At 43.9% G+C, this 21,648-nt stretch overlaps 2 protein-coding genes across 3 annotated transcripts in view; one reads left to right on the forward strand and one right to left on the reverse strand.

Moving 5' to 3' along the window:
* Positions 1-13,589, forward strand: part of ME1 (malic enzyme 1) — a 184,229-nt gene extending 170,640 nt beyond the window's left edge. The window contains exons 10-14 of the mRNA XM_086461433.1: positions 78-183; positions 3,260-3,402; positions 5,989-6,162; positions 11,127-11,225; positions 13,431-13,589. Coding sequence (XP_086317559.1) covers positions 78-183; positions 3,260-3,402; positions 5,989-6,162; positions 11,127-11,225; positions 13,431-13,589 — 681 coding nt within the window. The remainder of the gene's footprint in view (positions 1-77; positions 184-3,259; positions 3,403-5,988; positions 6,163-11,126; positions 11,226-13,430) is intronic.
* A 4,000-nt stretch (positions 13,590-17,589) lies between these two features.
* On the reverse strand, positions 17,590-20,333 carry RWDD2A (RWD domain containing 2A). Of its 2 annotated transcripts, none has more exons than XM_009951364.2 (2): positions 20,136-20,333; positions 17,590-18,267 (listed from the first exon to the last, which is right to left on the reverse strand). In XM_009951364.2, exons 1-2 carry the CDS (start codon positions 20,331-20,333, stop codon positions 17,590-17,592), a joined length of 876 nt encoding a protein of 291 aa, XP_009949666.1. The 2 variants fall into 2 exon arrangements, with proteins under 2 accessions (XP_009949666.1, XP_086317560.1); XM_086461434.1 differs by having other exon boundaries at positions 20,112-20,333.
* Positions 20,334-21,648: the final 1,315 nt, after the last annotated feature.

Raw genomic sequence — 21,648 nt, forward strand, 5'->3', positions numbered from 1 at the left:
TTGTAAACTGATCATCCCAGGATATTAGGTTCCATTAAACTTACAATAAATACCTTTTTCTTTTTTTCCTTACTCAGGGGCGTGCCTCGTTAACATCTGAGAAGCAACGTTTTGCCCATGAACATGGTGAAATGAAAAATCTAGAAGATATTGTTAAAGATATAAAACCATCTGTGCTAATAGGTAATTCCTTTTACTTTAAAGCAATGACCTTATTCTGTGTTGGTAAAAAATGGGGCTGTGGCTTTGTCTGAAGACAAGATCAAGTTCCTCTGAACAGCTTACCTTTGTGTGTTTTTAGAAAACACTAGGTGCACAATGGACTCTATTAAGCAACTGAACAAATAGTAACTATCCAAGCATGTAACACTGCTTTCACTCCAAGCCATCCATTTTACAGGGGGAATAATCCGAGTTGGTTTAAACATCTGACGGAGAATCTTATCGCCTTCCTAAATTACTTCTGATTTAATGTGGCTGGTCTAATGCAAATAACCTCAACCTTAGACTGAGAAAACTGAGCTAAGTGCATGTAAAGCTGTGCAAACGTGAGCATGCTGTAGCTGAGTCTTCTTTTCCCTCCTATTTAGGTCCTTAGCCGCCAGACCTTTGTGCAGACCAAAACACAGATTTTACACAGACTTTTTCTTTCATAAAAGCTGCAGGATTTGGGATCTCAGTAAAGGGTTGCTCAGCTCTCTGCAGTTTGCTTGTTGTATTTCAGTGACGGTTTAAGGAATGAACCGCAAGTACACTTAAATAAGTTTTGTAATATATAGGACTTGAAAATTCATCTATGCAGCTAGTAAAATCGTTCATCGGATGCTGGGAAATCTGAAATGCCACAGTGAAAGTGGTACATTTTAAGAACTACCTTTTTGACTATGCCTAGATGACAGGGTCCTTGTTCAGTAAAATCTGCTTTTTGACAATGATAATGAATGAGGTAAATGAAGCTTATCTTTTTCTATGCTCTATAAAGATATGACTGCAAGGCAGAGACCCAGTAGCGTAGAGAATTTATTTAGTAGAATATAAGGCTGAGAAAGTGAAAAAGCGAGTGGAACAGAAGAATACACTGAATGATGTGTGATATTTATCTAGGTAAAGGTGTGTTGGATGGATGCTCAGGGAACTTTTGCTGTCATGAAATATGGATGTTTACTACCTGTCATTTTTACACATAAATCTATGCATCACTTTCTCCTATCCATGCTGCATAATGAAGGCTCTTCCAACAGAAACAGCAATGAAAATTAATACTGGGGGGTTTTTTTGTTTGGAGGACTAGTCATTCAGTATCTTCCCCTGGGCAGCAGGAGTCATACCCCTTCTCCCAATGTTTTACTTAACTCTGTCTCAGCAGATCCTCACATACATGTCATCGCCTGCGACAGCTCAAGGAAAAACCTTCGTTTAGGTTGACAAAATGTAAGACATTGCAATTTTAAAACGAAAACCAAAAAAATAAATAGTCAGTGAAATTGTTCAGGGCATTTTGTTTTAATTTGGTATCTGAAGGTAATTGTCGTTCTTACTATTGGCTGTCCAGAAGCAGCTTTAGAAGACATTAAACAGCTGGCAACTGCAGACTTAACCAGAAACTAAGGTGTATGGCAGGCTCTTGTACACGTGGGTCAAAATCATGACTGCCATAACTGTCCACCAAACGTACAGTGGCCCAGCTGGTCTAACAGAGCTTTTGCATCTAAGCCTCCTTGTCCATTCATAGAAGGTGAAGTATGGAGAGCTTAGATTTGCAAAAATTAGTACTATGTGACAGAAAACTTTGAGCAAGAGATGTTTAAACTTTGAGAGAAGTCACCAATTTGCATCAATAGAGGGGTTGCCTCTTTTGTTACCAAGGGATCAGAATAAAGGAGATTTGGCCAGACGCAACACCAAATGGGTCTTAGACATTATTGGGCCCACCTTAAGCACCTAAAGGGCACCTACAGAGCCTGTCGTAGGGTGCCTGGGCTTTTGGTAGACCTCTTGGGAAAGCTCAGTTTAAAACAGTTCAGGGAATCTCAGTGGGGCACCCACCTGTCCCTCCTGAGGGCGTAGGCTGTGCTTGAAGATGTCTCTGTAAGATGATACCATGTTTTGTGTAGAAGCAGTCAGAAAATGCTCTGAGAGACCTTTAAGAAATGGTAGTCCTGGAGCATGTATCACCTTCTAGGCATCTCTGGGAGGGCAGGAGCCTTACAACTCCCTCCAAGTGCCTTGTGCTCTCCTCGGGCAGACACCAAGCTGTCCTTTTAGAGTGGGTGATGTTGGGGTGTTCATTTGTGCACGAGTGATGAGAAGTTAGAGTGCTGATCCAGCCTGGCCTGGGTTTGAATCCTTCAAGAGAGGGAACCACAGGGGTTTTGCTGCTGTTGAAGCTCGGACGCTCTGTGGAAAGCAGAGCAGGGAGCCAGGCACTGGGGGCTCTGAGCAAGAAGGAGGCTTACTCCTTATGGCCCTTAGAGAAGTGTGCTGCTTTCTCTACAAGCCAAGTGACAGAGGCCTCCCTGGACATAAAGATCTTTAGGTTTACTCCAAGGTCTGTTTATCTGTTTTTCACTGAAGGCACAGAGAGCAAGGACTGATCCTTGGATTCCCAACTCTTGTAGGTTAGGCAGAAATACAGGTGTATCGGCACCTCAAAAACATCACACACACCCCTTTTCAGTTGTGAGTACAGTATGGAGAATAGAAAAGCATCTCTGGTGGGGTAGAAAGGGATGTATTAAAAGAAATTGTTGCTGTCAGGGAAGCCTTCGACTCAAAATTGGGATTATTCATCAGCTGAGGCTGGAGATGACAGAATGATCAGCCGCAGAAGGCAGAGACTTTACTCATCATGTCTGAAAAAAATTGAAAACTGACACACTGGATTTGGGAGAAACTATCCAGTCTGTTGTGTGAGCTTTAGCAGACGGAGTTGTACCCTGCTACTCCTTATTGGACTTCCCTGCAGGTTAGGTGATATATTTCTATTTTATATAAAGGGACTGAGAAAAGTGAAGTGAGAAATCCACCAATCTGTACAGGGCTGAATAGGTTCTGCCTTATTTAGGGATAATACCGAAGTTTCGACGTTGCAAAATCTTTTATAAAAAACTTTATTTTAACGTGTTGGGAAAAAAGTTGAACTCCATTTTAATGAGGGAGGTATGCAGTAGAAGGAGCTCTGTTCTTTTAAAAGCAGCATACATGTCTTACCTTGAACTGATTGCATTTGTCTGTGTGTTATGTCTGTGTTTTTCTTTAGGAGTTGCTGCAATCGGTGGTGCTTTTACTGAACAAATTCTTCAGGATATGGCTGCTTTAAACAAACGCCCTATTATTTTTGCTCTCAGCAATCCTACCAGCAAAGCAGAATGCACTGCTGAGCAGTGCTACAAATATACAGAGGTAACCAAAGAGTAACGTCTCTCTAGTGTACGTAGTGAAAAGTAAATCGGAGATTAAATTTAGCATGGGAGGAAGGCAGAGGGTGGACTAGCAAGTACTAATTATGTCTCTGTCTGTAGGTAAAATGACTTAAATTAAGTAACGGGTTTTTCAGATTTTATCAAGACAATTTCACTGAAGTCAATACATGCTCGCACCCTCATAAAAACATTTAATATCTTTTACTCGTGTCAGGCACCAGTCACAGTCTTTATTATAGCCAAAGCATCAGTAACCGTCAGTCATTCAAGCTTTATGCTTGTTTTTGAACTGCACCACATTGCATAATGTATACACACAGTGGTATGCTTTTAATTTGAGATTTTATAAAATATACTCTTTAGGCTGAGAAAATACTTCAGTACAGAAAACAGAATCTTTAAAGTAATTCCTTATTAAGAACTGGGGTAATTGACTCCTTTTACAAAGATTTCTGTTATGGAAACATAGGTGAATATTAAGAGAGCTGTGCTTGCTTATTTATTATTGTATTATAGAAGTGCTAATAAACACATTATCCTGTAATTCCGTCTAGAATTTGAAATGTATGAGTAGTTGACTGTATGTGTCATAGTGAATGGTGTTTGGATTTCTTGTCAAATACAGGGCAGTCAGAATGACAGTTTCACAGTGTTAAAAGCCAATTTTAGCATGCCTGTTCCCCACTGCACAGTACACAATTACAGCACAATGTGAGAGCCAGGGACACGGCCTGCATGAAGTGTTGGTTATAGTGAGCAACGACATCTGGTAGGCCGAGCAAAATACACACTGAAGTATTTGATCTGTCACCAGAACGTATAATAAGCCAGCCATGATAATGCTGAATGACACCAAACCAAACAGAATGTTCTTCTAAAGGGCAGAACAGCAACAGTGGCGTATTTTAAAATGCACGTTTCCAGTTCTCTGAAATAGGCATAGATATTTCTGATACAAAGTGCCTCTGAAGTATTTAACAGTGACATTTATCACTTCAGCAGTGCTAGCATAAATATAGGCTGGCTTTTCTTCCCCGCCTAAATTTACTGCTTAAATTCAAGGGTGCTCCCTCCCCAGCAAGGCCAGAGCCAGGGGCCTTTGGGCTGCGGACGCAGACCCTGTGCAATGTCACTCCCCTCATTAGTCCAAAACTGCATTGCCTGCTGTAGAAATTACTTCTCTCTCCCTGTGTATCAGGAACGATCTGGGGAGAACCTTGATAGTAGTGCTGCAGGTGAGTCACTTCTGAGGTGCCTCTTCTGCCACCCTTGAACGGCACTCGACGGTGCCAGCATCTGCCCCCCTCGGGGTGTTCCTCATCCCAGGGCGACAGTAAGACTCCGTCAGACTTGCAGCTCCCTCCCAGCCCATCTCTGGGCACTCCAGTGGTGTCACATCTCTGACGGTGCACGCTACTGAATGACACCAGGCCCAAGACTCCTCTGAGCCGATGTTAAGCTGGTAGCAACGTGAGCCCTGTCGCCACGCCTGGGCCACCCCACAGGCTTCCGTTCCTCCCCACAGCTGCCTGATGTGCGCTGTGTGCCAGCGCCTGCGTTTGGGGTCCTGGGAAGAGATTCAGAGGTCCCGAGTGAACGCAACATAAAATGGGTTGGAGCCAGTTCTCTTGCCCTCTGACAAGTGATACGGCGTAACTCGTATCTGCACAGCTAAATTCTCTAATCCCCCAGAACAGGCTGGCTCTTCTGTACTGCCTGCTGGGACCACTCTGTGCATGGTGCCTGCGTCCTGGTGGCAACGGTGCTACTTGGCACTACCCAAAAACCTGCTGGGAAACATCCTAGTGGTTTATCAGTATTGGGTGATCTCACGCCAGCGCCTGAGGTGGTGCCCTCACCCTGCTTAGTGTATTACAATGAGGAGAGCCACAAGGTCCCAGAAGATGAGGTCTCATCACCAACTTGTGCTATAGGTTGCACCATGGGATGACGTCCCTGGGACAGAGCTTGCACGTCTGTCATTCTATTGAGCTGTGGAGTGGGTGCAGGGCCCTGAGGAGGGGAGATTGGGAGGAGCAGAGAGCTCTGCCTGTCCCACAGCTCCTCAGAAATTGCCACATCCCAATGTGCAACATTTGGTGGCCTTAGTGTAATTTTTGTGGATGATTTGCTGCTGGGAAAAAATCCAGCAGCATCACCCGTTGTTACCATGACAGTATTGTCCGTGTTGAGTTTTACAGCTCCAGGCGTATGCCTTCTTCCCAGGTGCCCTTCTTCCAGCATGGACGCACAAAGTGAATAACGAGTGCTGGCTTTCACTTTCCCCTCCTCTAAATTGTGCTGATAGCTCTTATCTGAATAAGGCAGCGGTTACTCTCTGACATCAGACAGTCACAGAGCAGAGAACTGCCAGTGATCTCTAGGATCAGCATCCTGCTTCTCTTGAGACATACTCAGTTAAGCAGTTCCAATACCCTCCCAGAAGAGATATTAAATAGATGTAACCCAGCTTCCACAGTGGTGGGTATTTAAAGGGATGTGTGAAATACTCCAACAGCATCCTCGCAAATAACGTGCTTTCTTTGGCTTTCTTGTTACAATTTAGGGACGTGGCATTTTTGCCAGTGGAAGCCCTTTTGATCCTGTCACTCTTCCAAGCGGACAAACTCTCTATCCTGGACAGGGTAACAATTCCTATGTGTTCCCGGGAGTTGCCCTTGGTGTTATTTCGTGTGGACTGAAACATATTGGCGAGGACGTGTTCCTCACAACTGCTGAGGTATTGTATCAAAAATTCCTTAATTTATTAACTTGGGAGTAACGAACAATTAAACAGAAAGAGTTAAAACATTATCTTTTAAATTGGAAAAAGAGTGCTTTCTGTGTAAAGTTTTTATGTGCAAGGTGTGTTGATTTTTATAAATTCTATTTGAACAAGTATTTCTAAAAAGTTAATCCTCGGTCCAAAGGTCGTCTGACATAAACTTCACCTTCTGTGGGCAAGGAAAAAATAAAAAAGAGTAGTGTGTTGTCACAGGTGAATGCGCATATGTACAGTTTGCATACACGTAGGTTTGATTTTAGATTGAAAGGAACTGTATTTTGATATTGGTGACTTTGGGGTGACTTTTGCAGGTGTTTTACTTGCTAAAATTATTTTCATTTCTTTTAGCTTTTTAGCTTCTTGCAATTTTTGAGTAGACCTGTTGGCATCATTTTTTGTGGACCTCCCTTGTCAAGAGCAGGTGAAAGTGCTCCATTGCCTTGACACAATTTCTGTGTTATTCTTCCCATTTTCTTTCTTTTCGTTTTCTGCATTGGTTCTTTTTTTTTCTTCAGGCAGTTTTTTGATCTTTGTTCTGACATTGTCCAACATACGTTCTCTCCTCCTTTATCTCCACTCGGTGGGCAAGAGATGACCAGAGAGCAAACACTTTTGGTTCTAGGAGCCATTCACCACCTACTTCCAGTGATTGTTCAAAATCTGACATCCACTGTCTTACAGCAGGACATCATAAATGCACAGGACTGTATCTTCAACACGTGTCAGAGAAGAATCTGGCCTTTATTATTGTAGAATCTCTTAATCAAACAAAATAAGTTACCAGCAGTGGTTGAAATCAAATGCTTAACATGGCGGGGGGGGGGGGGGGGGTGTTAAATTTTTTGTTTACAGAACAGTAAGTCAGTCTTTCTGTCGCTGTTTCTCACTTAAGAAAATTGTAACTTTCTGGGCTTTTCTGGGTCCAGCATCTTTGCTCCACATCCACTGTAGTGTTACAGCACCCTTAGCACTCCTTCCTTAGCTGACCCTTTCCATCTCACTCCCTTCCTGCCCTGTCCTGGAGTTCCTGTCTTCTCCATTGCCTCTGTTGGTTCTGCTCTTGGCTGGCACCAAGGGCAACGTAATGAGCCTCACAGGACTCCGCTTCCTTCTACTGAGAGATGCTCCAGCTCCTGGCTGTGCTGCTCCCGGGAATGTGCTTCCAAGCTCATCCTGCTCAGAGGGCGCCCAGGCTCAGTACAGACAGTGATGAGCGAGCCCTAAGCAGTGCATGATGGTCTGACCGTGTCCGTGCCGAGTCATTAAAAACCTGATGCTTTGGGGATTTTTTAAAGGGTATGGAAATCAGGAAGGCGGCTAGCCTCAGTTCACCAAGTTAACTCTAATTAACCGAGATGCACTCCAGTGGCAATTTCTCCCCAGTCTAGGTCCTATAAATTACATTCCACAGAATTTCATGAAAGTGCAGCCTCCTAATCTTTGAAGAAGCTGTGTACGCTTGGAAATACATGGGTAGCATAGGTAGCACACAGCGGAAACCTCAAAACAATGCAATTAGCAACTATTATGGAACAATTAAAAAAAAAAAAAGTTGCCCCAATTAGCAGAAGTGAGAATGCCTGACTCAACTCTTGCAGCTTCTCTAAGGATTCTTGCTCCTTGTCCTCTTCATGGATTAAAGGGGAAAAAAAGTGCCCTTTGCTATCACTCGGAGGCAACTGACAGGCAACGTGACCCTGTGACTGGCAGTATGTGGTATGAAGCTTTCTGAAAGGGTGGGCACTTGCACGCTGCCCTTGCTGGATTTCTGAAGGCTGTTTTTAAGGTCCATACTGTGGCATCTTTAAAAAAGCTTGCCAGTAGCTTGCCCTCTGTAAAAAGATATTCACAATTTCCCTCTTTAAAATTAGTCAAAAGCCCAGACTGTCTCCACTGGCTTTAACCATCTTAGGAGGGCAATGATCCATCTCGTAAGTCTTTGGATAATTATATCCTCCCTTTAAATCCTTCCCTGTAATTTCAGTTGGATACAGTGATCCTCACTTGCTGGTCTAAACTGCTGTGTTAAACAGTTGTCTTGTTTCATTCTAGAAGTTGCTTCATTTTGGTTTGGGTGAAATGGTTCCTATATATAGAGTGCTGATGGGTGGAAGGTGACACGTGTGGATTGAACGATGTTTCAAGTGGCAGTCGACTAAGTCAGAAAAAAAATCTGTTCTGAACAAAGAAACGTAACAGGGAAGTAATCAGAAACTGCGAGGAAGCTTTTAACTTCTGTCTTGAGGTAGAGGTTCTGTTCTGACTCCTGTTGGTAAAGGTTTTGCTACGTAATTGCCATCGTCTAGTAAAATCCCTAGAAAAGTTTGACATGTAAAAATGTCTAATTTTTTCTTGCATAAAAAGTCTCTGTTGGCAGCAAGATCAATGGATAGCTACTCGCCTTATGGCCAGAGCTAAGAGCAGTCCCATCTGCTCTCCCAGTGAGACGCAGCGTGTGACTGGGGCTTGGGTGAGCTGCAGCCAGTTACTGAGCAAGGCGGCAACTGGTGGGTTTCAGAGGAGCCTTTGCCAGAAGAGTTGTCAGGGGTGTGAGGGCTGCGTAGGCCCTTGGCTGAAATTACAGTACAAAGCAAAGACAAAAGTGCTTTTTGTTTTGTTTTCTTGGCTTTTTTTAGTGGAAGGATAAAATCAAAATAGTTTCATACGGGTTTTAGAACAGTGGTTAGGATTCTCCATTTTAAATGGAAGCACCCAAGGTGCTGCAAAATTTAAAGCACCAAACCCGTGCGTTTTAGACAAAGGGACCTTCTCAGACTGTAAACTTTTCAGCTTACCTGAAAAAAGCATAAAAAATAAGCAGCCCAGGCTGCATGCCTGCACCTCCTGTCTTCTTGCTTTGCCACCTCTCCAATTAAATCTGATACAAGTCACAAATAGCTTATTGTAACTACAACAAATTCTGCTTTCAGTGTTCTTTTCTTCCTGCCAAGTAAAACAGAATGTAACTTTGATTTTGGGCGATAAATCTAGGGTACTGTAAGCTGTAGTACCTCTTAATTGCAGGCAATTGCTCTGTGATGACAAGGGACATTACCTATTCTTCTAAGTCCCACCAAACACTAGAAAAGGGACAGAGAATTAGGAACTAATGAAATATTCTTGGCACATGTGACCTACAGTTAAGTTACTTCAGAAATAATCCTATTAAATCCGTTCATTATAGAGACTATGTCCCCCAAAAGCCAAGATGCCCTTACTTGCTTTGTGCCATTTGTCCTGTCTTGGCTACCTTTCATTTAGGTACTGCAGTTAGATAAATTCTGTATTAAAAACCTGAATTAATTAAAAATTTAAAACATGAAAATTGCAATACTGGGTTGGATCTAAGATCCAAACAGCTCAGTATCTTCCTGGGAAAGAAATCAGTAGCAGGAGCTGAGGAAAAGAGGATAAATACGGGGAAAACAGAAAGTGATCCTTCTGCTGAAGTGGCTTCTCAGCTTCTGGCAGCCTGTGCTATATCCTTCCTGCGCTGGAAGTTTTACCCCTGTGTGGACTTCCCTTCCATAAGTGAGCCCAGCGGCCTTTTAAACATGCTTATACATTTGAACATCTTTTGGCAATTAGTGTCAGAAGTTAATTATGAGTTCTGTGGAAAAAAGAAACTCTCTTCTTATGATTTCCTGCTGTCTGATGATTTGGGTTCCCTACAGTGCCATGAGAAGCGTTCACCTACAGTTGTCTTGCGTATTTTCTGTCAGTCTTCTCTTTTTTTTCTCCCAAGTCTATTTTATTATTTTTTGTCTCCTCGCACAAAAAAAAACCCAAACCTTTTCATCATCCTTGTTGTTCTTTATACCACTCCTGATTCTGCCTTTCTTGTTTGAAGTAGGTGGAGGAAAACTGCACGCTGCTCGAAGCGGTGTTACATTGGGGGTTTATACATTGGTATAATTGCAGTTTCTGTGTTGCCTGTTATTTCCTTAATAATTCCAAATGTTGATGCATCATTTTTTTCCTCTGCCACTGAACTGATGTTCTCAAAGAGCGTTCTTCAGAGGCCACATGAAGGAGGTGTCATTCTCTTGAAAATGCTTGTTTCTGTGTTTTTGCACAGGTTTTAATGCTATTGCAGGGGTACGTCAGAAGGAATAGCACGGCATCTATATAGTTAAGCTTGCTACCTTTCCCTTGAGCACGCCCAGAGGTTTTGTGACTTGCTTTCTATCAACTCCACCACAGAACAGAAGCATTCTACTCCTGAAGCTTTTATTTTTTTTTTCAGTGATGCATTACACTAACAGCTACTTGCTGCTGATTTCTTCAGATTTCATCTTTCCTGTAGAGCCTCGTTAAACTGTTAACAACAGAAATCTCATGATGTGAGCTCCTCTTTACATGTGCAGATGCACACCTTGTTTTATCGAAGGGCTGCGTATAATTTTTAAATTACCCAGTTGCTATTATGGAAAGGAAAATCTAGATTTTACATTGTCTAGCTCCCTCTAGTGGGTTTTTATCTCTGCTGTATTTCTCAATATCAGATTAAAATGTAAAGAAATAATTTTCCTTTACTCATTATATTGAACAAGAGTATAATCGCTTGCTGCTCTTGTTAGCATTTCCACTCCAAATGGAAAAAGGTACCACGCTGCACCTACCAGCGTGCTGGGTAGACTGCAGAAGAGAACATTGTTTCTCTTTGAGAGCGCTGTTACTAAGCATTTGCTCTTTTTTTTTTGTCTGAGTGAGGAAAGGGCATAACTCCCTACATTTCTAGCTCTTGTGTAGCTACTCCTGATGATAAGGCTGGTTGTAAAAAACACTGCCTCGGTGGATCAAGCAGTGTCTGCGTGACTTGCCAAAGCGGAACCATTTCTTTGCTTAAGACTAGGTGACTGTAATAAAGCTACGGGTGCATCTGCGTTCCAAGTTAAACGTGTCTGCTTTATTTCTAGGTAATAGCTGAGCAAGTTTCAGAGGAGAATTTACAGGAGGGTCGTCTGTACCCTCCCTTAGTCACTATTCAGCAAGTGTCGCTGAAAATTGCTGTGAGGGTAAGTCATTTCAGTCTTTTGTGGCTTCTTTTCTTCCCGCGCTCTCTGCATAATTGATCATTCGATTCGATCCACGCGCACACCTTCACACAAGTTGAAGTTGGTTTACACCGATCAATCTTGGACAAGCAGCAGTTTCAAAATCAAATATAAATTCATAGATGTAAATGTAATCCAAATACAAGAAGGAAAGATGGGAAACTATAGCAAGTGTTTCTGTCTGTAGAGCCCAAACTGTGCTGTCCACCAGTTCGGAGCAGGTCCCCGGGCTTACAGTCACGTGAGCGGCACAGCCGAAGGCTTTTGGCCCTTCGTGATTATCAGTTGCCTGTCAAGAGAGTAAATGTCACCCTGTGTCCAGGCACGATTCCCTTTTGTTCCCATCCTTGCTCTGGCCTGTCAAAATAACTAACTACAGAGGATGCTTTTTGTGTGTGGCTCAGGTTTGGGCCAGGGTCGTTCAGTTGGTTGGTTTTTATGGGCAAATACGGAGCTCATGCAGATCAGAAACTGACCTAAACCCACCGTTTCCTAGTAAATTTGGTTGCCTGGAGAGGAGAGGAGGCAGCTTTCAAATAATGTATTTACCCCAGTTACTCCCTCGTTCTGTTTTTCAAGTTGTTTGTTTTTTTTTTTTAGTATTTTAGGAGGTTATTTTGCTGGTCTTCTGTGACCTTTTTTGCTGCAATGATTGTTTTCTCTCTTGGTCACCTTACTGTGAATAATTCTACTTACTGCATATTCTTTTGAAAGAATAACATGGAGTCCTCGTGCATGAAACTGATCCCCTAGCTTCATGAATTCTGTATATTTAAAAGAAAAACACATCCCTCACACAGTTCGTGTCTTCTTAGGCAACTAATAACTCTGTTCTCTAGATGTCAAAATGTTACCTAGATGCCTTAGGCGAAATCAAACTGTGTGTCTGTTTGGCAGAAACATAGTGATAGAAATTCCTCCTCTACTTGTGTGTGTTGTATAAAATACAGAAAGGGAAAATGTCACCAAATTCTTCTCTCTGCCTGATCTCTGTGGAAACTTTATTCCTGCAAATACCTGCTCAGGCTCGTACAGCCCAAGAGGTTTGGCGATGGCCTCTCCCTTTTCCAGGGGAGGAACACTGTCACAGTTTTTTGGAAGGGGGTATACATTCAGACGTCATTCATCTGTGACAATTATGCGCACAGACCTGAGGATGGACTCTTATGTGAACACCCGATGTGCTTCTCAGTCAAATCAGGTTGGGCTTCAGGTTAGCCCTAGAAAGGGAGTCTAAATACAGTAACTTGGGGTCTCAGCTTCTCGCCAAGCTAAAACATTTACGTTTTAAAGGGAGAGCTCAGGCGAGCAGGAAGGAGACCCTCTCGCTGTTATTCAAAGTAGGAGCATTTGTCTGTTTGCCAAATACAGTTTGAGGCAGGTCTTCAAACAAAGATCGCTGCGGCGTAAAACCAGTCCGTCACACTTCTTTTGTTTCATAAATGAATGTCGAGTCAAATGATACGTATTTCTCAAGTGGGTGTTCTTCAGACATGAGAGGTTACTTTGATGTGTTGAGTGGGCTCCAACACCTTCTAAACTTCATTTTTCTTGCAGCTATACTTGTGATGCAGAATTGATTCGCTTAGGTAAGGGCTGGGCGAGGGTAATGCAAGCAAACGTTTCTATTTCCCCCAACCATCCCCAGAATTAAACCCAAGCACTGTGTAGGACTAATTTTTTAACATGAGTTGACCTTTAAGAAATATATTATGAAACTATGGCAAATAATAAACTTCTCTGCTATGCAGGGGGCATGAAAGCTTTAAACAAAACACACTTTTCTTACAGTGATTTGGAGATGTAAAGCAGGGTAACCTGATGATGAAAGAGAAATAATTGTATCTCAGTGCCTGGGGTTTGTGTAGGAATATTTTATCCACCACTGCCCAATGAAAGCTCAGGTATTACCAGACGAGGAGGAGGAGCACTGTATTGCAGCAAAGACACGTAATCCTGTTCAACAGTAGCATGAGTCAGCTCGCTTGAATGCAAACATCATCCTGCTGCTCATCTTACCGGCTGTAGAGTAGCCCAGATCCAGTGTGAGTACAGGTGACTGTCAGCACCGGACAGGATGAAGCCTTACCTTGATTTGAACTAAAACCTACTTTTAAATCCTGTTAAAGGTACTCAAATAATTAGGATTTTAATGCATCTTTCTAGATCGCAGAAGAAGCCTATAGGAATAACACTGCCTCCACCTATCCTCAGCCCAAGGACCTAGAAGCCTTCATCCGCTCTCAGGTTTACAGCACCGATTACAGCAGCTTTGCAGCTGACTCCTATACCTGGCCTGAAGAAGCCATGAAAGTGAAACTGTAAATATTTAATGAAGAATGAACAAACTAGCAGCACTTAAAAAGCATTAAAATATTCAGAATATTTCTGCCTAGGAAGCGCAAGAACAGCTAATTTTTTAAGATGCAGAAAAATTTTTCTAAATTGTAATATTTGGTTAGAAATGCCAATCAAGAAACTGTATTAATTATACATCAGAAAATAAAAATTAATCTGAGAAATATATTTGTGTTGTTTGGTTATTTTGATTCTTATTTTGAGAGATCCTACGCTATGGTTGTTATTGAACTAAGTGGTGGTTGTATTGTGAGAGTTCTGTCACAGGTGTCAATGAGAACTTCAGCAGACAAATGGTACCACGGAGAATTAAGAAACGCATACAATGACTGTTTATTCCATTTCAGGTCACACTGTAATTTCCATAAATTTTCAAGCTATTATTTTTTAAAAAAACCCCAAAACTTAAAACAACAGCAGGTTAGAATATTTTCCTGCAAATAAAAGCCTTATTGGTCACTCCTGTGTGGAGTAATGAAAATTTTCTGACAAGAACTGAACCTGCAGAACCTTTTGTTCCATCTAACTAGAATATTTTCACATTACTTGGCTAAGCTAAAGTCCTGTAAATGGTCAAAGATTTCATTGATTCATTCATTCGTCCCTATCAGGACCAAGATAACTGCTGTCCTGATAGGCTGCAATTGTCTGGCCTAAAGTTCATGGGAGTGCTTGGACTCCATGGTCTTGACAAAACCACAGTATCCAAATGTTGTGAACATGCGTCTTTTTGACTAATGATTTTCTTACAAACATCAGTTACCTGGCTAGTAGTGGGTTTTTATTAAACCTAATGAATTCCTGTAGCGTGTGAGACCAAGGTGTTTTTAAACACACATAATATGTGATCAAGTATTATTCTTTGTAACAAACTCCCAAATCACCCAGCTGAGGTCTGCTAAAGGAATAATTATTATGGGGAAGAGAGTCCCTCATTATGGGAGGAGCAAACACATTTTATTAATTCTTTGGTATTTACTGATTATTTCTGTCACTTACTACTGTTTGAATGATCTGGTTAGCTCAATTTCTTCAGTATGGTCTTTAAAATAGTTTTTACACCTTCATTGATAATTCAGCATGCTGAATATGTTAATCTACAGATGAATTTCAACTAAAGATATATCCTTACTTTATTTTAACTTTTCTTACCTGCCAACCAGTTATCAAAAGTGATTCCTGGCAGTGACCCCTGTTCTTCTACAAAAAGATGATACCCTCTGCAAACCCCACTGGAAGCATTGAGAGACACTACTCCTGACCTGCATTATTCTGAATTCATAATAAGCATTTCCAGAAATAAAGGTCATGAGTCTGTGGGTTTCCTTAGAGGATACACGATTGGATCGTACTATCAGTGGTTTCCTCCTTCAGAAAAAATGAACAAAGCAAGCTCGCGCTTGGAATAAAGCCCTAAGCAGCTCTAACTCTGAGTTGTTTGACCACCCTGCGCCAGGCACACCCACCCTGATGAACGTCAAAACTTCCTGACCGCTGAAAGGAAAGAGTTCAAACGTGAAGCTGAGGTTTGGGGGATGGTGGTCAGGGATAGGTAAGGCAAGGCCCGTGGTTGACAGACAAGGCCCTCAGCCAATGAAAAGTCTTGGTCAAGAGAAGTTTCTAGACTGCTGACCATGTATGACCACAGATCAGGCTCGACTAGGGTATAAATGGAACCTGCCAGAGGGCGAATGGAGTCAGTCCTCCTCGGGGCAGCGGGTCTGCAGTTGGGGACTGTCCCCTTGGGTCAAGACGTCGCCCAAGGGAACTCCTCTGAAAGCTGAGCGCCTTGTCTTTTAGGTGAGTGATACACGCATTTTGGGTCACCATCGCTAGAATTTAAGCTTAAGAAAGCTGTGTAGTATTAGTTCTGTTAAGCAGCCATCCAAATCTGGAGTTTACTAATGTTTGTTGGAGAGCTAAACAATTTCAATTAGAATAAATCTCATTTTTTGAGTACCTGCCTCATCTATTTTGAGAGACTCCATGGCACGTCCTCCTGCACAGACCTTCTGACCTACACCAGTGCTGCCTTTCCTGTTTCCTTCTGGTTGAAATCTCATGGATAAGACTCATTTCTAAACCGGTTTGTTTTGCTACTTTAAAGGAAAAAGTTCATAATTTGGCAACTTCCCAACAGGACTGAATACAAATTGGTTTGTTGTTTTTGAGTCATGATCATGTGGAATCTGTGCTCATACATCAATGTTCTAAAAAAAAACCCCAAAGAATTATTAGTTGTTATAGAATTACCACTCCAAGAACAATGTAACATACTTTCTGTACAGTTCTGGAAACAAAGCGTACTTGAACACTTTTTCTGCTGTCGTGCTATAGAGATTATCTCTGCAAAGCCTAGAACTAACCTTGTTTGTCCAGCCCCTCAGCTCTGTCACAGCTGCAGACCACAGGTCCTGAGTTCACAAGGAGGAGAGGCACTTTCTCCCTCATTGCATCATGGCACCCTGTAAACACCTTTTGCCTTGCTGTGCTTTCGGCCAGCAGTATGATCATACGGAACGCACGTTAATAATCATTCTGAACAACCAGAAATACTGCTGTCCTCTGTATTGCGATGTATTGCTGTTATGGGAAAGGTATTGGAACACTTCCTCGTGTTTTATTTGAAATAAAGTATTATCTGTTATTTTTGTAGTCGTCAGCAGAGTGTACTGAAACGCAGTCTGAGTCTTCAAACAGCTGCTGACAAAATGGCCTGGCCTGTAACAGCCGAACCTCTACAGCCCAACAGTCGGTCTGCTTTTACTGCTCGGTATCGGTTTTCACATCCTGGTGCTCAGTGACAAAGCGGAAGGCGGTAAGCTGGTCGTTCTTTAACGCACAGCTACTGGGCACTTTTCAGTAGCATGCTTCACCTACATATTATATTGATGACATTTAAATTATGATAATCCATTCTAAATTGGAAGACTGAGCTGCAAGTCACTATCTAAATACACGGTCAGCACACTAAGCACTGCCTAATGACCCCCATTAATATCCTTTCCTGTGCAAGCTGCTGGAAAATTGTCTCTCAGTACTGACTTGTCATAGAAAATATTGGTAAAGTTATATGTTTTTTTCTAAAATATATATATATATATAGTTTTTTTCATTTTTCTATATTTCACATGTATTTCCTTATGTAACGTAGGGGAAAAACAGAGAAAACACTAAACTTTGTCTCATCTGACACATTTTCATTTCCAAGGTGCTTGGCCTAACAACGTAAATATAAAACGCCATGAGTTGAGCAGCTGAAAAACAACTATTAACGTAACCAGACCCTACTGAGATGACAGGAAGAGGATTGTGAAAATGGTGGTACCAGCAATATAATTGTACAGGTACGACCCAAAGCACACAACGGATGGGGTGATGTGGGCTTCTTTCTCCTTTCCCCCACCCTTTATTTAAAAGCAAAACTTGGTCCTGCAGTTGGACACAAGCCTCTGCATTTCACGGGTTAGTTGACTGAAGGGAGAGCAGCCGCTTTGTGGAGCAGTAGAAGACATGGCATGCACTAACTCATCAGTGTGGCTGTGAGATTTCCTTGAGCTGGGTGTGCTGTTGTACTGGAAACCACATCAGTCTGTGCCTGCAGTCACTTTGGTGTCCCACAGCTGTACGTAGAAATGAACCACAGGTCTGCACAGCAGCTTGGTAACATACAGCACAGTGTCGATGAGGAGACAAAAGCCTGTAATTCAGGACACTGCAGAGTGTATGTTTATGTCCTTGCGAGCACTCTGAGGCATGACTCACAGTGACAAATGCCAGTTTTAGGGTCTCGAAAAATAGGTAAACACTTCGGAAAAAATTCAGAACAGAAGCTAAGATTAACTACTTGAACCATTCTTCTTGGATGTTAAACAGTTTCCCTTTTCACAGCAACTATAAGGCACAATACTTCAATGGTACCATCATCTCTTGCTGTTTAAAATCAGAACTCCCTGCACAGTTTCTCTTATTTGTCTGAAAGTTTGCCTTCGACACCAAATAAAATCTGAAAAATATGTCCACTTTGATGTTGCTTCAGGAATTCTAGGAACTGGCCAAGATCCATGTGATAGTCATTCCTCAGGCCATAATCACCATGTGCCTGAAACTGTAGGTCTTCAAAAGTATGAAAGAGACGAACATTATCGATGCTTCCCTCCGTTTCTATATTCTCCACGTGCTTGCATGAAATATGCTTCCAGTTGGGATACCTAATAACACGCCAGAACTCTTCACAGTTTTCTCGGAGTCCCTCCACACAGATGACACCAGGTTTCCCTGTGAGACAGAAGCCAGTCAGGTTTAACTTCTTTGCACAGTCAAAAATCTTTTTCCTCAGTTCCTGCCTGTATATATGATGGCTGTAGATCCACATGCGATGCAGTGTTTCTTTAACTACGACTTCTTCCGAAGCACTTTCAGAAGAGATCTTACTGCTTTCCAGGTAAGGCAAGCTGTTGTCTTTCACCCACAGCACAGCTTCATATACACACAGATCACCTGAATCCAGAGAGCTGATGTGAGAAGCGAGACGAGTGTTGAGCTGCAGCTGTTGCTGTCTGTGCAGCGCATTTGATCTTGCAAAAAGCTGAGGAGCTACGTGAGGATACGTATGAGGCAGCAGTACCTGCAATTCCACTTTTACCTAAAAAAACACACACAAAACAATTCTGCAGCTACTGAAAGACACACTAGATTCTTCTTCCCTGCTAAAGGCAGATTATGAGGAGATGTAATTAAGATTGCCACTAAGACTGGAAGATTCCTGAAGACTGGAATTGGTTCCGCTTTCCTTTTGCCCCCCTATGCCATTCTTTTGTCTACTCCTTTTCCTTTGTTGCACCATGCTGTCACTTCCCCAATACATCTAATGTTATCAATTATGTTATCAATTATGTTATCAATACTGCTGCTCCCTCCTGCTGTTCACAGAACTAACGCTGAGTCTTGAAAGAAGTTACCCTCTAGGGAGCTTTCTAGTGCCTGTTCTCAGTGCGTGCTCAGTGTTGCTACAGCGATAAACCACAAATCTGTCAGTCAAGAGGCAAGTGGCTTTTGAGAATCTTGTCCTTTACCAAATGCACAGCTGATCAATGAACTCAGCCCAGCTTCTGGATCTACCCCAGAAAAACAAGGCCAAGAGTTTATGATTGTACATATTGTATATAGAGGCACATGGCAGGGGGGGTTGGAACCAGATGATCTTTAAGGTCCCTTCCGACCCAAACCATTCTATGATTCCATACATTATTATTATGTTAAGCAAGTATTCATCCTAACAGAGGAAGCATTCTTGGGATTATAGGAGATAAAAAGATTTAGATGCATTTTAGGCCAGGGAAACCTCTAGGTTATCTTGCCTGATCTCCTACAAACCACGGGCTGTTGAATTTCTCTTGATTATTCCTACAGTGTCTTAAAATGGAGAACCTCATGTTCTTTGGAAACTGAACCCTTCCTCTGGTCCAAGAGCAGGAGAGGATTCATGTGTCCTCGGTGCTTGAGGCTCCTGTATACCATTAGGGGACTTTTACTACAGTACGCAATCATATGATAAGGCCTGCAGAGAGAAGTGAATCGTGAAACAACTAATTATCTTTCCAATTTCCTTGACAGTCTGCCACAGGAAAAAAAAAAAAAAATTCCTGCACAAGCTGTCCTTACAGTTTGTAAAACTTCTCTCTGAAGGCTGGTGAAACAGTGCATTTTAGAAAGCTACCTAAGCTTGTACCCACGTTTCCAAATAATCATGAGGCCACCTCGCTACCCAGTAAATTGTTCTAATGTTTAATTACCCTTATTCTGAGGAAAATGGCTTCTAGGTTGAGTTTGTCTTTTCTCAACTTCCAGTCATTGCATCATTATGCACTCAGACCTACGTTCTCTATGCCAGTGTTTACATCACTTAGTCATCAAATGTAACCTTTTCTTCAATCGGATGAACTATTGGAACTCCTTATGCTGTTAGTTTTGTTTCCCCGTTCATAGGCTGGGTTTGGTTTAGTGTTTTTGTGACTCTTCTCAATAATATTCTGCTGTTTGGGGCTATTTTTACCTTACCGTATTTCAAATACAGATTAATGAATGTTAGTACATGTGGCAAAGGGTGGACAAGAGAAATAATAGGTTGATTTTGCTAGAATAACATAAAGTCTAATATATGTATTCCCATACAGGGAGCGCTGCCATTTTAACACACAACTCTTTGTAAACCAAACTAACAACTCTCATACAAGTACAACCCTAGCTAAGCTCTTGAGAATGCCGTGTGTGCCACTGATGTCGGTTGTCCATTCCTACCAGTGATTCCATTCGCCTTTCTTGCCCAAATCAAGGCTCAAATAAATAATGAAGAACAAGAGGTTTTGTTACTCTTGACTTTTGAAATAGCAAGCAGAAATTAGGGGCGGAGGGGGAGGTAGTTTCCCCCCTTTCTTCCAGTGCAGAGTTTTTAAGTGCTGCGCTAGGAGTAAAGAAAACACCACACACGAACACATCTGTGGAATTTCTCACCTTTGCCTCCCCTACATCAATAGCGATTGAAAATTCAAGCTGTGGGGGCAGCACTCCATCAGTGTTTCTCAGGTAGCGCTGCACGCTGGGCACAGCGTCCTCATCCAGATTTATTTCACCTTTTCCGGGAAACATTGAAAGGAGCATTTCCACTTCCACCAGCTGGAGCTCCAGGCATTCTTTCACGGTGACAGCCATCGCACTGCCCTCCACACACACCTGGAACAAGAGGCCTGGAGTCAAACCCTGGGGTTTAACACCCAGCGAGGTTTAGCACGGCCAAGCCAGAGAAGGGAACGGGATGCGGCACGGCGGCCACCGAGCCGCCGCCACCAGCGCCCGGCCGCGCATGCGCGCCGGCAGCCTCACCTAGGCCGCACGGGTTTGAACCGCCGCGGAGGGGAGGCGATACGGCTCTTCGTGCCGCCGCCTCCCCGGTGGCGGGGCCGCTGAGGCGAAGAAGCAACGTGAAATCCTCCACCGAGCGCCGCCAGCGCCGATGCCGCCCTCAGCGCCAGCGTTGAGCATCCACCGCGCGAGCCGCGGGCGGGAGGGGGCGCGCATGCGCACTCTGCGGGGCGGGAAGGGACAGGCGAGCAGGGGAGAGGCGCGGTCTGCACCGGCAATGAGGGGGTTTGGGGGGAGCCGGGGGCGCCCGCCATTCGCCGCCGCTAGCCACCCGCTGCCAGCTCAGCTCCCTCAGCGGAGCTTCTCCCGAAAGCCTGTCAGGGAAACCCATCCCGCGTCTGCCTCGGGAGGGGCGGGCGTCATTGAGGTGAGGAATACGATCATGGCGGGCCTCCCTCTGAGGGAGGTGCTGTTCAGCTGCCTCTGAGGGCGCTGGATGCAGGATGGCTCGGGGCCGGGGACCGGGCCGGGGCTAAGACCCGGCCCGGTCTCCCGGCCCCCACCCCAGCCCCGACCCCGGCCCCGACAGTGACCGACGAGTGGGCGTGGCCCTGGTGCCACTCAGCGGATGCGTGCCCGCCCACCGCGCTGCCATTGGGCGGACGCGCCTTGGGGGCGTGGCCGTATTCGTTCCGGAAGGGGAGCGTGGCGGCAGCTGTGGCGGGTGGGCGGTGAGCGGCTACGGCGGGCGGCGGGGAGGGTCCGGAGGGGCTCCTGGGTGGTCTCGAGTGGTCCCGAGTGGCGGTGCTGGGTGGGCCCCGAGGCCCTCAGCTGTGCGGGGAGGTGGTTGTGGTGATGTGAGTCCGGTTGGCCCTGCCCGGCTCAACGGAACGCTGGGCGGGGTGGGAAACGTGGCGTTGGCACCGGGGCTGGCGCGGTGGGTCCCTACGGAGCACCTCAGCAGAGCGGCGATCCCAGTGAAACAGTCAGGTGACACTGCTGGGGGTGTCCGTGTGGCTGGGAGAGAGAGGACGGGCTGCTTTTGAACTCGAGAGTTAATGTATGGAGTCGTGGCCGAGTGCACCGAGTGGCTGGTGTTACACAGAGGAATGGGCAGCCCTTTGCAGTGACTTTGTTAGGACACCTGCACCCAACCGGTTGAGAA

Source organism: Leptosomus discolor, chromosome 2 (genome assembly GCF_034619465.1).
Source record: "Leptosomus discolor isolate bLepDis1 chromosome 2, bLepDis1.hap2, whole genome shotgun sequence".
NCBI lineage: Eukaryota > Metazoa > Chordata > Aves > Leptosomiformes > Leptosomidae > Leptosomus > Leptosomus discolor.